This window comes from Anolis carolinensis, chromosome 5 (genome assembly GCF_035594765.1).
Source record: "Anolis carolinensis isolate JA03-04 chromosome 5, rAnoCar3.1.pri, whole genome shotgun sequence".
NCBI classification, from domain to species: Eukaryota; Metazoa; Chordata; class Lepidosauria; order Squamata; family Dactyloidae; genus Anolis; species Anolis carolinensis.
In genome coordinates this window covers 181,950,758-181,969,072 of record NC_085845.1, presented here as the reverse complement: position 1 = coordinate 181,969,072, position 18,315 = coordinate 181,950,758, and the positions used below count along the sequence as shown (strand labels likewise).

At 41.8% G+C, this 18,315-nt stretch overlaps 1 protein-coding gene across 4 annotated transcripts in view; it reads left to right on the top strand.

Moving 5' to 3' along the window:
- braf (B-Raf proto-oncogene, serine/threonine kinase) overlaps window positions 1-18,315 on the top strand; it is a 77,244-nt gene that overhangs the window by 28,020 nt on the left and 30,909 nt on the right. For 2 of the 4 annotated variants that reach the window (XM_008110527.3, XM_003220851.4), the window contains exons 10-16: window positions 197-316; window positions 3,075-3,205; window positions 4,422-4,539; window positions 7,145-7,229; window positions 8,462-8,638; window positions 9,365-9,411; window positions 10,149-10,267. In XM_008110527.3, the coding sequence (XP_008108734.2) occupies window positions 197-316; window positions 3,075-3,205; window positions 4,422-4,539; window positions 7,145-7,229; window positions 8,462-8,638; window positions 9,365-9,411; window positions 10,149-10,267 (797 nt within the window). The remainder of the gene's footprint in view (window positions 1-196; window positions 317-3,074; window positions 3,206-4,421; window positions 4,540-7,144; window positions 7,230-8,461; window positions 8,639-9,364; window positions 9,412-10,148; window positions 10,268-18,315) is intronic. The other 2 variants (XM_008110528.3, XM_003220852.4) reach the window with 1 other exon arrangement.

Sequence of the window (18,315 nt, the reverse complement as noted above, 5' to 3'; positions counted from 1 at the left end):
AATCCCAATCTTTCGGGCATATGCTGTTCCTTTTTTGGGGAGGGGGATTAAAAGGGCAACTGGGGATTTGCCCCTGCAAAGCCATAAACAATCTTATGCCTAGGAGTCAAAGCACCTTAGTTATGTCCCATGACTTTCATTTCTTCTGTGTGTCTGTCTTCCTGTCTCTGCCTGCCCGTCTCTTTCTCTCTAACAGCCCCTATGAACCAGCTGATGCGCTGCCTTCGGAAATACCAATCCCGGACTCCCAGTCCCCTCCTCCATTCTGTCCCCAGTGAGATAGTGTTTGATTTTGAGCCTGGCCCAGTGTTCAGAGGTAGTTGGGCTCTTCTTTCTCGTTTTCACCCAAATCAAACTAAATAAAACCACAGATGCTGTTTGTGCTTCACCCTCACAGCGTGTGTATGTAAGTGTGTGAGTTTATCAAAACACTGTCGGGGTTTTGTGTTGTTTTGGCTTGGCCTGGCTGGAATGCTTTGAATGTGCTTTTTTCACTCACCCATTTTCACTCACCCTTATTAAACTCACAGATTATTCTATGTTGGACATCTGACATAAATCTTCTAGAGCAATACCTTGTAGAGATGACATTTCCATGCTGCCTTAAAAAAGAGTTGCTTATTGTAAGCTTCAGTTGCAGTAAATAAAACAGATTCTGTATCCATTTAAAATCTGGAGAATGTTACATACTTGAAAGAGATTCCTCAGACTAGGGCTGCCAACTGAATGCAAGGAAGACATTGTGACCTGCTCTTGTATATATAACAATAGTTTGGTCTTTCCTGAATCAGCAGATCAAATATTATCTGGTATGGAAATAAACATTTTTTACTGTTTCAGGATCTACATGTCAATGTGCTATTAGTTATAGGATTGAATTTCAGTACAAAAGTTGGCAGTCTTACCCTGGATTCCATAAGAACCATTCTCTTGTACCTGATCTTTTATGGGTTTTAGGAGTTTGAGAAATATTCAGAAATTCTCTGACCATCAGTTTTAACTTAAATTAGGTACTCTCTATAAAAGCATTAACACTATCTTTCAAAGAGTAATTGCTGACAATTTAATTCTCTGGTATATGATTTACCTTGATAATTTGAGGCTGTGACTAATCTGGATACTAATGGAATGCATTGCAGCACACTGTAGACATTGACTGAAGTGTATGTTAATTTGTACACTAAAATACAAGAAAATTACCATTAGATCAGTGAATGCTACAGCATATAAGATTATATTCCAAATTTATTCATATTTTGAATAAATTGTTAGAATCACTAGGACATTTGTGTATGACTAGCAGCCTGCTGTTTTACATGGGTCATAAATGTAACTACGTCTGAAAGCAACAAAAAGTGTTCATAGGGAAACTAGGGCCATGGTCCTCTATAGAATATGTTCAGAAGTAGATTGCTTGTTTACTTTGAGCATCATACACTGATATAGTAGCCCACAGTTAGTATAAAGATAGCTAGACTTGTAAATGTAAAAGCTTCCATTTTGGCCACTATGCAGTTTTCTCTCCATTTGTATCAAAAAGGTATCACCTCATTAATTCAATAAAAGTAACTTAACAATTAAACCAGAATAAAAACTCTTTACATATAGTTTCATATAGGGAAGGGAAAATTAGATCAGAACAAAATGCAGGACTCCTCTTGTAGATTTTGAAGGAAAATTCACATTTTTCAACAGAAAAAAAATATTTTGGTATGAAGAGCTTTTCCTGTCCTGTGAGATTTGGGACAGAAACTCTACAGGCTGCAGGAGAAAAACTGAAAGTGTTATTCTGCTAGAATGGCAATCATGTTAATCTTAAGGACTAAATAATTACTAATTTAACATATACTATAGTCAATATTTATTGATTGCCTTCACTACTATCTTAACTTCAGATCTTAAACTTTTGATACTCTGTAATCTAGATGAAAGTTTTACTATTGTGGTCTCAAGTGTATGTGAGAAAGTCTAGCTTTTCTTGTTCTTACAATGTAAATGATATCCCATAGCAAAATGTAATTTCTGCTTGGCTGCACTACTTTGACAGAACTCTCAACAGCCACAGGAGCAAAATATACAGTGTCTCTGTGATCCATCCTAATACACAGAATCTCTGAAAAGCCATACAGACTTCAACACAAAATATAGCCATTTGTGGTTTCTGTGGTTCATATCCTCCTGTTTTATTGTTATGGACAGCAGTTATCGGACAGGCTTTTAGAAGAAATAAGCAGCTTAAATGCCATTGTAGTGCTTTGTTTAGGCCTGCTTATGCTCAGGTTGACATGAATGATACATTAATTATTTTCCCTTAACTTTCAAAGCTTCCATTGTAGCATTGGGGAAAACTAATCCATAGCAGCAGGAAAGACAAACCTTTTAAGTAAAACTAGTCAAAAGCTCTCCTGGCCTTGCAAAATTGGACTTTACGGTTTTTGGATCCTCCCTTCAGTTTTAATCTTTCCATTGGAGTCCATGTTGGTCGCATGCCCAGCTATTGTCAGATTCCTAAAGAATTAGTAGAAACAAGCCTGGAAAATCCATTGAATTAAATTAAATAGTCTGAAGTTTCTTCTAAAAGTTAGGCAAATCTAATCTATTTTTGATTAGCATGTTCTCTCTGTATAAAGAGACAGTGAATATCATCCAAACAAAATTTACTGTGTTTTAGGCTAATCATTTCAGTAGGGCCAAAACCCCAACTAATGTCTTTTCCATTGTGTCTCAATACTTTTTTTAGTAATTTGGCAACTAGTGGGAATATAGGGTGTAATTATTGCTGTTGATAGACCGTTTTTGTTCCTCTCATGATTTAAAGTCCCAATCCTAATCTTACAAGAGGTCAGTATATAATTCATAATTGAATTAAGTGAAATAGGATTGCACTGTGAAGCACAGGATTTTGCACTTGTTTTCTAAGGCTTTACACTTACATTTAAATACCTTTTGATGTTTGGAAAGATTGCATCTGTAGCACAATCTCTGCTCTTACTGTTACATGAAGTAAATCCACCAGGACATATTTGAATTGTCAAAAACCCAGAAGTATTTTTGACCTTTAATCTCAAATGTAGGCTCAACCACTGGATTGTCTGCTACACCACCTGCATCTTTACCTGGCTCCCTCACCAAAGCATTACAGAAATCCCCTGGGCCTCAGAGAGAGAGGAAGTCCTCCTCATCGTCAGACGATCGGACCAGAATGGTAAGGTTACACTTATTTTATTGAACTGCCATCCTATCTTTATTACATTAAAAGTCTAGTAGGACTGCTTTATTTTTTATCCATGACTAAAAAATCAGAAGTGTCCCACAGGCATTCTTTTGAAATTAAATTGCACTAAGGATTCATTTGCTTATGGTGACCGTCAAGGGCACATAGTTGATCAAGGGGGAATACAATAATTTTTTATTTAAATTAAAATATTACAATTGGATCTTAACTTTCACTGTAGTAAGCAACACTGATCTCCCTGAAAGTGGGAAAAAGTGTGATTATCTCTAGGGCCTGGATACATAAATATTTCCTCATTCACTCACTTGGGTAGTGGGGGAAAGAGATGGGATGTAGCAGCGCAAGGAGGGAAGGCACTCATGCCCCCTCGGTTGCTTGCCATTTTATTGCCTCCCTCCTCCCCCTTTACCACTTGCAGAATTCCCCTCCTTTCACAGTGGAGACTGTAATCATCTCTGCTTAGGACACAGCATCTTTGTGACTCCTTCTTATATGGAACAGGAGGAGGAGAAAAAAAGGAGAGATTGAGAAAGACAATTCAACCGCAACATGGTAGGAATCACATATATCCAAAAGATTAAATCAGGAAGAAAGGGAAAGAGGATGGTGGAGAAGATAAAGAAGAAGGGGCTAAGAAAGCTGGCAGAGAAGGTAGGCTTTCATACCTTACAACACGGCCTTAGAACAGGCAGAAAGATATGGAGCTGGTGGAGAAATAGAAGGCTTTCAATGTATGTGAGGGCAGAAGCAGGAGCCTCAGGGCCTGGAAGAAGCGGAGGATGGAAAAAGTATTGGAAGGGTAGGGGAGAAAGAGTCTGTGCTAGACTCCTTGTGCCAACTCTAGCACTTTCTCCTTCTCCTGTCCTCCCTCTTTCCATTTCCCCTGTTTTTGCTACAGGCTTCCTTGGCTTCTTTCTTTTGCTCTTTTCCGCCTGCACTCCCTTTTCATCTTGATTTAGTCTTTCAAATAAATGTGATTGCCTTTCTCCATCTCTTCTCTCTTCTTTCTCCTCCTCCTCCTGCTATTCATTCAAGGAGGTGGTGCCCCAAGTGTGATTTGCAAGTTTAGAATTAATTATGAGTAACAAAAAATGTTAGCAGTATATGTTAAACTCTCCACTTTAAGAACACTTGTAAAGAAAAGACTGTAGACATGGATGTAATATTGAAGTTTCTTTTCTCGCAGAAAACGCTTGGTCGGCGAGACTCAAGTGATGACTGGGAGATACCAGATGGCCAGATCACAGTTGGACAAAGGATAGGATCTGGATCATTTGGGACAGTCTTTAAGGGAAAATGGCATGGTATGTAATTACTGAACTTGGTTGATTTCTCCTAAACAGGAGGAGGAAGATTTCCTTTTCCTTTTTCACGCTCTCTGAGACTCACAGAGAAGGCCATGATCAGAACATTATGAAGCTGAGTCACTTTTGGTGGAAACCCAGCCCACACATTCTCAGCATGTGTGCCTGAATATATCGCAGCATTTCCCCTTTGGTAACTTCTTGACTATTGCCAGTGCATACTCGTGAAGATAGTTTTCATTCAGCTGAGCTTTTGTTCAGAGTGCTGAGTAGTTTCATCTTTTTCCCCTTGCTAATTATTGTTTGTCTTCATGGATAGCTGTATTTTGATTCCTTTTTTCCAGACTTCTTTTCCCACTCTGATGAAGGTCTTGCCCTGAAGAGTGCATGACCTCTATGGTCTCATTTAAAAGGGATCCCCCTGTAAGGGAAATATCACACTATCTGAAGGAAATTCCATGAGCCTCTTTTGCCTTGGAGACAGGGATCTGGTTCTTGTCATGGCCAACAATCTATTTTTATTGTGACACTGGAATTCCAATCAAAGAAATTCATAAACAAAAACATTTTCATATGATTACTGAAATGACAAGTGTGATTCCTCAGGGATCTGTCCTGGATCTGGTGTTGTTAAATATCTATATAAATGGCTTTAATGGTGGAATAGAAAGCATGCTTACCAAATTTGCAGGTGGCACCAAATTAGGAAAGTAGCTAATGCTCCCTAGGTCTAATAACCTAATGGCACCAGATCCCATCTGATCTTGGAACTAAACAGGGTTATTCCTGGTCAGTACTTGGATGTGAGACCATAAATGAATACCAGAAGCTGTAGGCCTTTTTTGAGGAAGGAACGGGCAAAACCACCTTTCAGTACTCCTTGCTTTAAAAAGCCCTATGCAATTTGTGGGGTGGCCATAAGTTGACAGGTAGCTTGAAGATGTGCAGCTTTGGAAAACAAGCCTTGTGAGGAGCAACTCAGGAAGCTGGGTATTTTTAGCTTGAAAAAGAGGAGATTGAGATATGACGTGATAGCTCACTTTAAATATCTTGTTTAAATATCTTAAATACCCTGTTTCCCCGAAAATAAGACAGGGTCTTATATTAATTTTTGCTCCCAAAGATGCACTAGGTCTTATTTTCAGGGGATGTCTTATTTTCCATGAAGAAGAGCTCACATTTATAACAACAAAATGAACATTTATTATATACTGTAAAGTAGTTGTCATCACAAACCAGCATAACCAGACAAACTATGAATCCTATCAAGAATTTCTTGTTACTACCATTATTTACATGTACAACAATCTATGGTACCTCTTGCAATTTAGGTTTCACAAGGTTTCTACGCTGATTTCTCTCTATTCTAGTTTCAATGTAGTCATGAATGATGAATAATATAATATACTATAATAATAATATGATAATATAATAATAATATAATGATATACAATATATTAATGAGATAATATAATATAGGATATAATAATAACAGAAAATGATAATAATATGGTATTAATATGATAATATAATAATGGGATATAATAACAGAATAGCATAATAATATAATAATAATAGGATAATATAATAGAATAATAGAATGGAATAGAATGATATAAAATATATTAATAGGATAATATAAAATGGAATATAATAATAATAGAATATGCTAATAATAATAAAATAATAATATGATAATATAATAGAATAATAGTATAGAATATAATGATATAAAATATATTAATAGGGAAATATAAAATGGAATTTAATAATAACAGAATAATAATATGAAAATATAATAGAATAATAATAGAATAATAATATAATGATATAATAATAATAGAAAAATATAATATAATGATTTAAAATATATTAATAGGATAATATAATAATGGGATATAATAATAGTAACAGAATATGATGATAATAATATGGCAATAGAATAATAGTATAAAATAATCAGTTTCATGGCATAGGAAAGGAAGATGAGAGGAGAATCCCGATGCGTCCTGTACCTTTAAGGGCAGAAGCAGCAGGACGAAAGCCCTCTTCCTTCCCTCCCTCCCACCCTCCCTTGCCCGGGCTCCAGGAGCCAATCAGAAGCCTCTGGGAAGAAGAGAGCATGGCCAGCATGGCCAGGACGGAGAAGGAAGAAACGGCAGCGCAGGCAGCAGCCACGGAAGGTTTTTCAAGCCTCGGCTGGGGGACAGGCAAGGAAAGGCAGGGAGGGAGGCACAGAAAGCAAGCACTTTCCCTCCCTCCCTCCGGTGTATGAATGAGTGCTGCTTCTGCCCTGCAGCCATGCTTCCCAATGGAACTCTGCTGCAGCCTTAGTTGCTAGGTCTTACTTTCAGGGGAGGCCTTATATTTGGCAATCCCTCCAAACCCCTGCTAGGTCTTATTCTTTGGGAAGATCTTATTTTCGGGGAAACACGGTAGGCCTATAGTAGTTCTTTGGATCATACACAAGGGTATTTTGCATAATGAGAATTTATGGAATAGTGTAAGCATTTCATGGGTGGCACATGTCATTAGTTGAGCTTCATGTTTCTTTTTGTTATTCAGCAATCTGTATACAGCTGTTTTTAAACAATTGCTTTTGAAGGTGATGTTGCTGTGAAGATGTTGAATGTTACAGCCCCTACCCCTCAGCAGCTGCAGGCCTTTAAAAATGAAGTAGGTGTACTCAGGTAAGATATTGTGAATTATGTTTAGCCAACACACCCAATATAACTTTACCAGAGAAGCTTCTAATCTTGAATCCTTTCTTAATAATGTTTATGTTTTTCCTGATCATTCTGTGGGACATTTTGTCCTCTGCTACAATTCCTATCTGTTCATACTTTTGCTGCCCTCCATACAACACATACTTAGACAATTCTACATTTCTAAACCATGTGTTTTGATAGAAAAAAATGAAACATTTTCTGCATGCTCTTCACGTTTGCTGTGCTTTTCATGTTCTTGATCTTCTCCCATCTGGCTCTCACTGTTTATTGAGATTACCTTTTATCTCCATTACTTTCTATAATTTTGAAGTCAAGTAGTAAGTACCAAAGGCTAACTGACCAAAATAGTAAATGAGCAACAAGAGTTTGGTATCTCAGGGACCTTTAGATTTGGGGAAGTGTATTCAATCTTTTAAAAGAAGAATCTAAGACAGGGGTGGAAATTTGCTGCTGTCTGTATGTTGTTGGATAGCAACTACCAGCATTCCTTTCCATCAGTTATGCTAGGGATGTCAGACCCCTCCCCCCTCCCAAAGAAAAACTGTAGCCTAATGAGAGTGAGTTCATTAACTGAGATAGTGATGATGAATGAGAACCTTAAGATTCATATCAATCAGTGAAAATAATGGGGAGAAGAGAGTGCTCCTGCATATAATGCATAGTTGAATTAGCTATAATAGGCTTTTAAAAATGTTTTAAAACTATCCTTCATTCTTACAGATACCAGTGCGGTGTGAAAACATTGAAAACCCCAAAACATGCTGTCAAAAAAAAAAAAAAAGAAGCTCAGCAAAACCATAAAATAGATCAACCATTTACAAAATTTTGGCAAAAATCTAATCTGACACTCTTTCCCTTGACACCTTCATTTGATGATTTTCAGAGGGTTTTTGTACACACACATCCCTTTCTAAAACGTTGAATTATCTTTCCTAAGGCTTACCCTTAGTAAGAGGTTTTTGTTATAATAGGTTGACATGTGAATGTATTACTTTTTGTTTAGCTGACCAGTGGAATGTGTAGACTTTCTCCAAAATTGGATTTGGCCATCTGTCTTAAAAACACATGGTTGCTCCTATTAGAAACATTGGGGCACTTGTTCAGTATATAAAAACTATAAGATCTTTTGTCATTTTGTTTGCATAAGATTTCCTGTCTCTTAAATGATGTTAAACCTTTCCTTACTTCTGCAGGAAAACACGACATGTTAATATATTACTTTTCATGGGTTATTCGACAAAGCCGCAGCTAGCTATAGTTACACAATGGTGTGAAGGCTCAAGTCTTTACCACCATCTACACATAATAGAAACGAAATTTGAGATGATCAAGCTGATAGATGTTGCACGGCAGACGGCACAAGGAATGGAGTAAGTAGAGCCATCTAAGGGTGGAGCAGGGATACTTGTGGTAGTTCTCTACAGGCAGATCCCTCCAGGATGTAAAGTGTTACCTCAGCAGCTTTGTAGAAATGAGGAAAACTCAGCTGTGTAGTTTTTAAAAAACCAAGTACTCATTTTATTTTCTTGGTCAATTGCCATTTGTTAGCTGTGTTTCAGGAAATTGGCATATACGTACAAAACTTTTTAAAATGGTTGTACTAGCAAATATAAGAATCTAAGGAATTATCCCCATTGGCATAAGCCTGCTTTAATTCCGCAAATGAAGGCAACAGTAACTTTTAAAATAGAGAACTGAGCTGGATCCCATCAGCTAGAGATGCAGCTTCTCAACAGTTCATTTGTGGTTCTTGAGCCAACAGTGGTGTCAGTGTATTTAATGGCTCCTGACACTATACATGATATATTAACAGGCTAAGCAGTCCACACCCTTTGCAATTATTTGAATCGAAGGGTTAAAAAGAAGCATTTGGTTAAAATAGTAGTTGAGGCGATATTGATAGCATTCAAGAAGAAGAGTGTCACTAGAAGTAGCTGCTATTTTTCAGTTTTGCCAGTTCTATACCTAACAAAAAGTGTAACAGTGTATAGTCTGTATTCCAACATAGGTGTTTCTTAACTTTAAAACCACTTCCTAATAATACTACAAGCAAAATGTACAACAAACTAAATGTCTAATACCTTACTGTTTTCCAGTTACTTGCATGCCAAGTCCATCATCCATCGAGACCTCAAGAGTAATAGTATCCTTTATATTTTATTGCATCTCTGTCAACCTTTCCTTCTTTTATATGAGTATGCATCTGGTTGGAAGACTACAATTAGATGAGTTGCTCAAAATGCAAAACAGTTCAGTTATTGTAAAGATAAGGAACAAAAGCATTAATTCTTAACTAGCTCACCAGAAGATGGACAAGGATGTGCATCCAGTTCCCTGCAACATTTAAGATACTGAAATATGAATAAGCAACACATCAATTTGGATCCATAGTTCTGGTTTATACATGTAATGTCATTCATATATGTGGATAGATATGTGAATTTCTTCTGATAATAGTTCTTTGAAGAGCAGTAAAAAGATAAATTGAGATTTAATTAAAAATGCACTATGGACATCACTTAATGCTACCTCTTTCAACACGCTTTCATAGGACTCTCTGACATGTAGATTTTTCAGATGTTTCATGCAGTTGCCTAGTTATAGGCAATCTGCCTTAGTTTGTTCATTGTTCGTCTCGCATCACAATATAGCGGAGATTGAAAAGGTTCTTCTGGTATCCCCTTGCATTGGGACAACCTGGACGTTGTGGTCTTAAAAGTAATTTTTCAGGCTCAGCATTTATAGGAAATATGTTCAGAAATGTGCTGGGTTATAATGTGGAGTGATGAGATGGATTTTAACATTTGTTGAATACATAAATCCTGATTGGAAATTAGCGGTGTTGCTTTTATATTTTATATCTTTACATCAGCTGCTCAGATATATTTCTTCATGAAGACCTCACAGTAAAAATAGGTGACTTTGGTCTGGCAACAGTGAAATCACGATGGAGCGGGTCCCATCAATTTGAACAGTTGTCTGGATCAATTCTCTGGATGGTAAATAAAGGGGGTATTTATTCTTCAAATTGTTTTTCTTCTACCAGTTTTCGCACAGCCAATTTTTTTTATTTATTTTTTTTGGTCGCAACAGAACAGCAGCTGTCAAAAACCGGCTGCTTTTGGTTTCTCTCGTATATAGTAAAAGGTAAAGGTTTCCCCTGACGTGAAGTCCAGTCATGTCTGACTCTGGGGGTTGGTGCTCATCTCCATTTCTAAGCCGAAGAGCCGGCGTTGTCCGTAGTCATCTCCAAGGTCATGTGGCCGGCATGACTGCATGGAGCGTCGTTAATATTTTTTATAGAAAAATAGGAAAAATAAAAGAAGAAAAGGAAAAACCAAACAGTCAAAAAAGAAGAAAAGAACATAAGAAATCTTTTTGAAGATATATAGTTAAAAATTTAAAAAGAAAAAAGAGAAAAAAAAATGTTGACTTCCATCCTGCTCTTGCTGTTCCTTAAGTTCATTCATAGTTAATATCCCATTGTAGTAATACTATATCCCCTCCGTTCTCTTCTGATCTTGGAAATAATATACTTCAGCAGATGAGATCTAATTTTGCCTGTTTTAAATAGTCTTTGACTAGATCCCAGTTGGTTTCTTTCTTAGGTAATCCTTGATTTGGAAATAACTAGTAAGTCAACCTATCCATGTTCATAATCTCTAATACCTTATACTCTGTCTATAAAATCTTAATTTATATCTACTCCAAATTTTTATCAGGCCGGCTCTAATATAATGATTCAAAATTTTTTCTTTCAACCTTTGTCTTTTCATACCAAATGTAGGCATGCCAGCCCCTTCTTAAATCAAAGCCCTCAAGAGTCAATAGCTTCTGATTTTTAAAAGTGGACCAATACTTGATCCAGATGAGGCCGGATGCTTCATAATAAGATCTTAGATCCGGCAAACCGAATCCCCCTCGTTTAGTTTCGTCTATCAAATTCAAACGTTTTATCCTTTGTTTCTTATCTTGCCAGATAAATTTAGACAAGTCTTTATTCCAAATATTAAAAATATTCAAATTCCGAATAATTGGCAGCGATTGGAATAGATAAAGCATTTTTGGTAAAACGTTCATTTTGATAATAGATCATCTGCCTAGTAAGGATAATTTCAAGTTTTTCCAATTGTCCAGATCCTTCTGTATTTCTTTCCATTTTTGGTCGTAGTTATTTTTCATCAGTTGAGAGTTTTTAGCTGTTAATGTAAAACCTAAATATTGTATTTTATCTACAATCTGGAGACCCGTTTGTTTTGCTAAAATGTCTTTTTTCTGTTGTGAGATATTTTTTAGTTAAGACCATTGATTTCTTCTTATTTAATTTCAGTCCTGCTAATTTGCCAAACTCCTCAATTTTATCAATCCACTTTACCATGTTTTCCAATGGGTTATTTATAATACAAATTACATCATCTGCATAGGTCCTTACTTTAAATTCTTCTTTCTTTACCTTTAGACCTTTTAAATTTGAATGTAGCCTAATCGTATTTAGTAAGATTTCTAAAAAGCTTTTGGTTTCTTTCGATTATAGGCGGAGTGCAGGGAAGGGGGAAGCCACTAGAAGGGAAAGGGTTGCAGGAAGCAGGGTTTCTTAAGCCCACTCTTCTCTCATTTGGAGGTGGAATCGAAGCACAGGGGGGAAAGGCATTCTAAGCAACCTGCCAGTTCTCCTTTCTGGCGCCTTCAAGAGAGAAGGGAGGGTTTTTTAAATGAAGACCAGGGTTGGATACCTCCAGGTCAATCCCTCTTCCTTCCCTGGGAAGCCCCCTTAAAATGCCTTGGAAAACTACCTCTTGCAGGAAAAGAGCTATATGCACCCGTGGCTTCTGTCTCCTCTAGAGTAGAAACAGCTTTAATGAAGCATATGATCCAAAAATTATTTTTTTTGTACATGCCCATTGGTTTCTTAAGCTGTTGCCTGAAACCCAGCTCTTCTTGAAAGAAAGAAGGGAAAGGATTGCAGGGTTTCTTCAGCCCTTGTCCTCAAAATGATGGAAAAGGGAGCCACGTAAGTTCCCCATTGCCGCTAATGGGCTGGATTGAAAACAGATCTTTCAGTTGCCATGAGAGAAAACAGATTCTCGCCCTTCCAAAGTCCAGAAGTTCCTGAAAAGGGATCTGGGGCGCACTGAAATTTGAGACACCATAAATGGATCGTGGTTTAACCGAAATGCACAACCCTAATAGACTTATATGCTTGGTCTAGCCTTTATATTTCACTAGAGAAAACACTTTCTTGTCCTATGTAACACATGGTAATCTTGCTTTACCTGAAGCAACCCAGTGAAGGTATTCTTTCTTCTTCTACGTGGAGTCTGTGAAATACGCACATATGGGTTAAACTGCGCCTGCGCAGACTTTCGGAACATTCTAGAGCTTCAAAAGAGTCAATTTGGCGGAAGCCCCGCCCATCTCCCCATAGACTATATAAGCCCGAAGGCGGGGCTTCGCCTCAGTTCTTCTTTTCCGCCAGAAAGCAAGGACTGTAGGAACTTCTAGTGCAGTGATTTACCTCAGTGATTTACCTCAGGATTTAACGGTTTTTGACACGGACTGATTTTGACTACGTCTTTATCTTCAATACTTACGGTTATTCTTGACTTGGTCTGCCTTTGATCGTCGGTTTGTCTATCCTCAGTCAGGCCAGTAATGTCTACTTTGTTTTTTAAAAAGTGTGGGGCCTGCGGCGGAAAGCTCCCTGACTCCGATGGGCACTCTATGTGCCTCCTTTGTTTGGGAGAGACTCATAATCCCCAAACGTGTCCTATCTGCCAAGGTTTTACGCCGCAGGCTCGGAGAAATAGAGAGGCTCGCTTAAAAGCTACTCTATATGAGCAAGTCCTGGCTCCGGAAGGGGCCCTATTGGGCAAAAGACCTGCCTCTGAGCCGCCATCCTTACCGTCCTCTTCGGGGGCAAAGGAAGTGCTCCTGCCGAGGGACGAGTCTGTGGAGAACCCTCAAAGGGGAGAGGGACTGGCGCAAAAGAAACTCAAGCCTTCCAAGCCCCATAAAGAGGCTAAAGACTGCCATAAAAAGCCTAAGAAAGGGAGGCAACTCTCTGGCTCTGAGCCCCAGAGTCCTCCGGATCGGAGCTTAATGGTCGGCTGTGCCTCTCGGGAGCCAGCCCCGCCCGCTTCTATGGAGGCAGGGGAGGCGCCGCCTCAACTTTCGCCGGCCGAAGCTGCCTGCAACTTAGAGAAGGAATGGAGCGGCAACACTCCTGATCGCCCAGGGCGCGCTCCGGCGCCGATATCGGGCTCGCCTCCCCCGCGCGCCTCGGGTTCGACCACGTCTCCTCCCAAAGTCTCTCGGCGCCATCTATCGACGCTGGAGCAGCAGAGCATGCGTGCTGAGCGTCGGGGCCGCAGTGTTGAGAGGGCGTCTAGGCGCCGCTCTCCTTCAGTTGAATCCTGGCGCTCGGTATCGAGGAGTCCATCAAGGGTCTCCTCTGTCTCCCGGTCTCGATCTCCTGGCTTGAGGTCCCGGTACCGTTATTCAGATTATTTTTATCCTTACCCTCCTCCTCCCCCTTTCCCTGGTTATGGTGGATATTTCCACCCTTATGATTTTTACCGGGACCAAAGTGACAGAGCTTTTCCGGGTTCAAGACCCTCACCGGTGTGCCCTACTATTACTCAGCAACCGCAAGCCCCGATGTTAGCCCCAGCAGTTACTCCTGTACCTGTGCCTTTTGTTCAACCTGAACAGGTTGATGTGTCCCTGCCTAGTGAGGCCCCACTTCACCAATCTCCTGGGGGCCACTTGGGGGACGAGGACCAGGATCATGCTGGGCCTGACCATGCTGGGGAAGGGGGCCTAGTACCTCCTCAAGGAGAACCAGAACAGGATTCACAACAGGCGGAGGAATTTCGCAATTTCTCAGCTCTGCTAATTAGGTTATCGAGGGCACTCAACTTGCCTACTCCTAAACCTGCCAATGTGGTGGAGGACCCATGTTTTACATCTTCTGAACAGCGAGGCCCATTGTCTGCTCCTCTCCCCACACTGCCATACCTTTTAAAGATTATCAAAACTGAAGGAGTTGCACCTTCCCTTGTACCGGCTACGCCTAGGAAGGCGGAGAATATGTATAAGATTGATCTATCTTCAGCTTCTTGGCTGGCGAAGCTGCCAAAGGCCAACTCTGTGGTGACTGATGCCCAGCCCAAACCGATCCAAAAGAATCAGGCCTCACCTTCAGATAAGGAAGGCAAAAAGTTGGATGTTATGGCTAAGCGATTTTATTCTTCAGCCTGCCTGTTCGCTCGTATGGCTCATTATGGGGTCTACATGAGTGTGTATCAAACCTTTTTATTGAACAAGCTTGGTCCATTTTTGGATTCTCTGCCGCAAGCTGACCAGACTTTGGCCAAAGCCTTTAAACATGAGGCTCTCCTTCTGGCAGGCCTGCAGAAGGAGTTGGCAAAGAACACAGCTGATGCTTCAGGAAAACTTCTTGCAGGAGCAGTCGCTTTGAGACGTCATGCGTGGCTGCGAGCCTCTACCCTTTCTCCGTCGAATCGCGCCCTGATTGAAGACCTCCCTATGGATGAGGCCGGTCTCTTCAGTACGGATACAGACTCGCAGCTGGAACACTCGCATAAGATGAAGCAAACGCTTAACAGATATGGTCAGCATCCCTACCACCCATACCCTTATCAGCGCCAGCGCTGGGGCTCCCAGTCGCAATACCAACGTAGGCGTTTTAGCCCTCCCTCATTCCGTGGCAGGCAACGACAACACTCAGCAGCAACGGGAGGTAGGAGACCCCCCTTGCCTATCAAGGGTCAATTTCGTGGTACCAAGTCCACTGACCCCAAGAAGCGTCGTTTTTAGTTCTGGTGCGACAGCGGATTCCTGTGATGAACCATGGGCCTTGTAGTCCTGCTCAGGACATTGTAATTCCTGATGAAGATGAAAACTTGGGTTTTTTACCTTCCCAGTCTGAACTGGATTCCTCTCAGCCAGATCTTTCCCAGGCAGATCTGGAAACCTTGCACCTGCAAGAAAGTTGTGCCCCAGAAGTATGTCAAACAACCCCAGAGCCTACTTCTCCCGTGTTCTTGCGCCGGGAGTTTTGTAAACAACAGAGAAGTTTGGATTCAGCTTCGCGCAGGAGTGCGAGGATAGCAGCTAAGAATGTTGCCAATTAACATTGGTTCTCGTGAGAATCTTTAAGGAGTTTAACATCTGGTCTCAGAGTTTAGCTTTCGTTTCTGATTCCCAGAGAATCGCTTTGGTGAGAAAGTTGGACTCTATATAGGTTTTTGCCCGCGTAGCAACTTCGCGGAGTCAATTCGTCAGCCTACGGAGCGAGTTGTGTCTGGACAGCGCGCTCCGATTCAAGCCTCGCTTCAGCTCAAGCCTTGCCTTGCTATCCAGCCTTCGCCTTGCTTCCCAGCCTTGTTTACCTACGGACTTTGCCTTGTTTCCCAGGACTAATCCTTGCCTTGTTTCACGGATTTTACCAAGTTATTCCACGGACCTTGTTCTTGTTCTTAGTTACCTTGTTCCACGTTCCAGCCTTGTTTCAAGTATCAAGTTATTTCCTAGCCACGCTCAAGTTTTATGGACTAAAGGACCTTGTCATCTCCCCTCACTTTGCTTGGCAAAGTGAGTGTTTCGGTTATTGGATTACAACTTTGGACCTTAATATTTCTTATTGGACATTGCTTTTTTGGACTAATTCTGACCTTTCCTGAAGGGTCTAATTCTGGACTATTTTCTACACTTGTTTTTATTAACTTTATATATTCCTTCAATAAAGATATTAGTTAGATTCTGGCCTCTGTGTATGGTTATTGGTGCCTCTGCTGCCTGGGTCGTGTCAGTTTGACTCCGCCGCCCATAAGCACCAACTAACCGAGGCCAGGATGTCTACCGGAGCCGCGCCGGCTGGACAGCCGCTCAGCTACACCATCAGCAAGGACGAAGTGGACCGCATCCGTGACAGACTCAACGCGCAGGATGGAGAAATAAAAGGGTTGAGGGAGCGCGGAGTTCGCCTCCCGGCCATGGCGTTGCCTACCAAGTTTTCTGGAGAAGCTGCTAAGGTTCATGTTTTCCGCCGCCAATGTCAAGCTTATCTAGAGGCCCGTGATGCCGAGTTTCCCCAAGAAGACATCAAGGTGGCGTGGGTCTACAGTCTTCTAGACGGACCAGCGGCTAGCTGGGCGACGGCCCTGTTTGATCAAGCCTCCCCCCACCTAAGTTCAGCACAACGCTTCTTGGATCACCTTAAGGAGACCTGGGGAATCGAGGACAATTTGGAGGCAGCCGGTCACAAACTCCGGCGCCTCCTTCAAGGAGACAGACCCATGTCTCAGTACATAGCCGAGTTCCGCGTGCTGGCCCACAACACCGGCTGGAACGATGTAGCCCTCAGAGGACAATTTCGGGAGGGTCTCAACATTGAAATGCTGGAAGAAATCTCCAAGGTGGATCCTCCCCAGACCCTCGAGGCACTCATTGATCAATGTTTACGGGCTGAAGTCATGATTGCCAACAGGAAACAATGGGTTCGAGGCCAGGGTGGTAGAGCCGGGGCAAAACCCCCCGCTCCCGCCAGCGTTCAGCCACGTCCGGTGTGGAGACCCCCGCCGCCAACCCCATACCCCAGAGGAGGCGAGGAGGTGCCGATGCAGTTGGGCAATGTGCGTCCCAGACTAGATGCCGCCGAGAAGGCCCGTCGTCAACGCTTGAACCTCTGCTGGTACTGCGGGAACGGGGGCCACTTCGCCAGAGAGTGCCCAGCCAAAGGGAAGCCTGCCGCCCGTCTTGCGGCGGCGTCCTCCACGGAGTCGAAGGCGTCTGAGCCGACTGGCACACAGCCGGCGGGGGAAGCCAACGACCGGGTGTAGAGAGGCTCGCCAACCCGGTCAAAAAATCCATCCAAGAGCCGCCAACCGGGGTCCTGTTCCTTCTCGTGGTCACATTATGGTCAGCAAAAAGGGGACCCGTCATGATCCACGCCATGATAGACTCTGGAGCTACCAACAATTTCATCGATAGAGAGTATGCCGACTCTCTGGGATTACAATATCATGATTTCAAGAATGCCCGTGTGGTGCAAGCCATAGACGGCCGTCCCCTCAAGACGGGCCCCGTAAGCCAGTGGTCGGAACCCACCAGGATGTGGATAAGGGAACATATGGAAGAGATTTCCTTCTTTGTTACCGAGGTTCCCCATTTCCCTGTGATTTTGGGAATTCCATGGCTGACACTCCACGACCCTAACATCTCCTGGTCCAACAGAGAACTGCAGTTTGCTTCACCGTACTGCCAAAACCATTGCCTCGTAGCCAAGGTATGCCATGCCACAGACTCCGAGCCCATCATCACCTTGCCAAAGAAGTACTCCGAGTATTGGGATGTATTCAATGAGAAAGAAGCCGAAAAATTACCCCCTCATAGACCTTATGACTGTGCCATTGACCTGGTGGAGGGGGCCCCGATCCCGCGAGGACATCTCTACTCCCTGACTGAACCAGAGCAAGAAGCTCTCAGGGAATTCTTAGAGACAAACCTTCGCAAGGGGTTCATCAGACCCTCTCAATCCCCAGCCGCCTCCCCAGTGATGTTTGTGAAGAAGAAGTCAGGGGAATTACGCTTGGTGGTGGACTACAGAGCATTGAACAATATCACCAAGCGGAACAGCTATCCCCTGCCCTTAATCTCGGATCTACTGGACAGACTTCGAGGAGCCAAGGTCTACACCAAGCTGGATCTTCGGGGGGCTTATAATCTAGTTCGCATCAGAGAAGGGGACGAGTGGAAGACCGCCTTCCAGACTAAATTCGGATTATTCGAGTCCCGAGTTATGAATTTCGGTTTATGCGGAGCTCCCGCAACGTTCCAGCATTTTGTCAACGATATTTTTCAGGACTATCTAGACAGATTCTTGATAATCTACTTGGACGATTTTTTGGTGTTTTCCAGATCACAATCAGAACATGAGAACCACGTCAAAATGGTGTTGCAACGACTGCGGGATCATGGACTTTATGCCAAGCTAGAAAAATGCGCTTTTGATCTACAAGAGGTA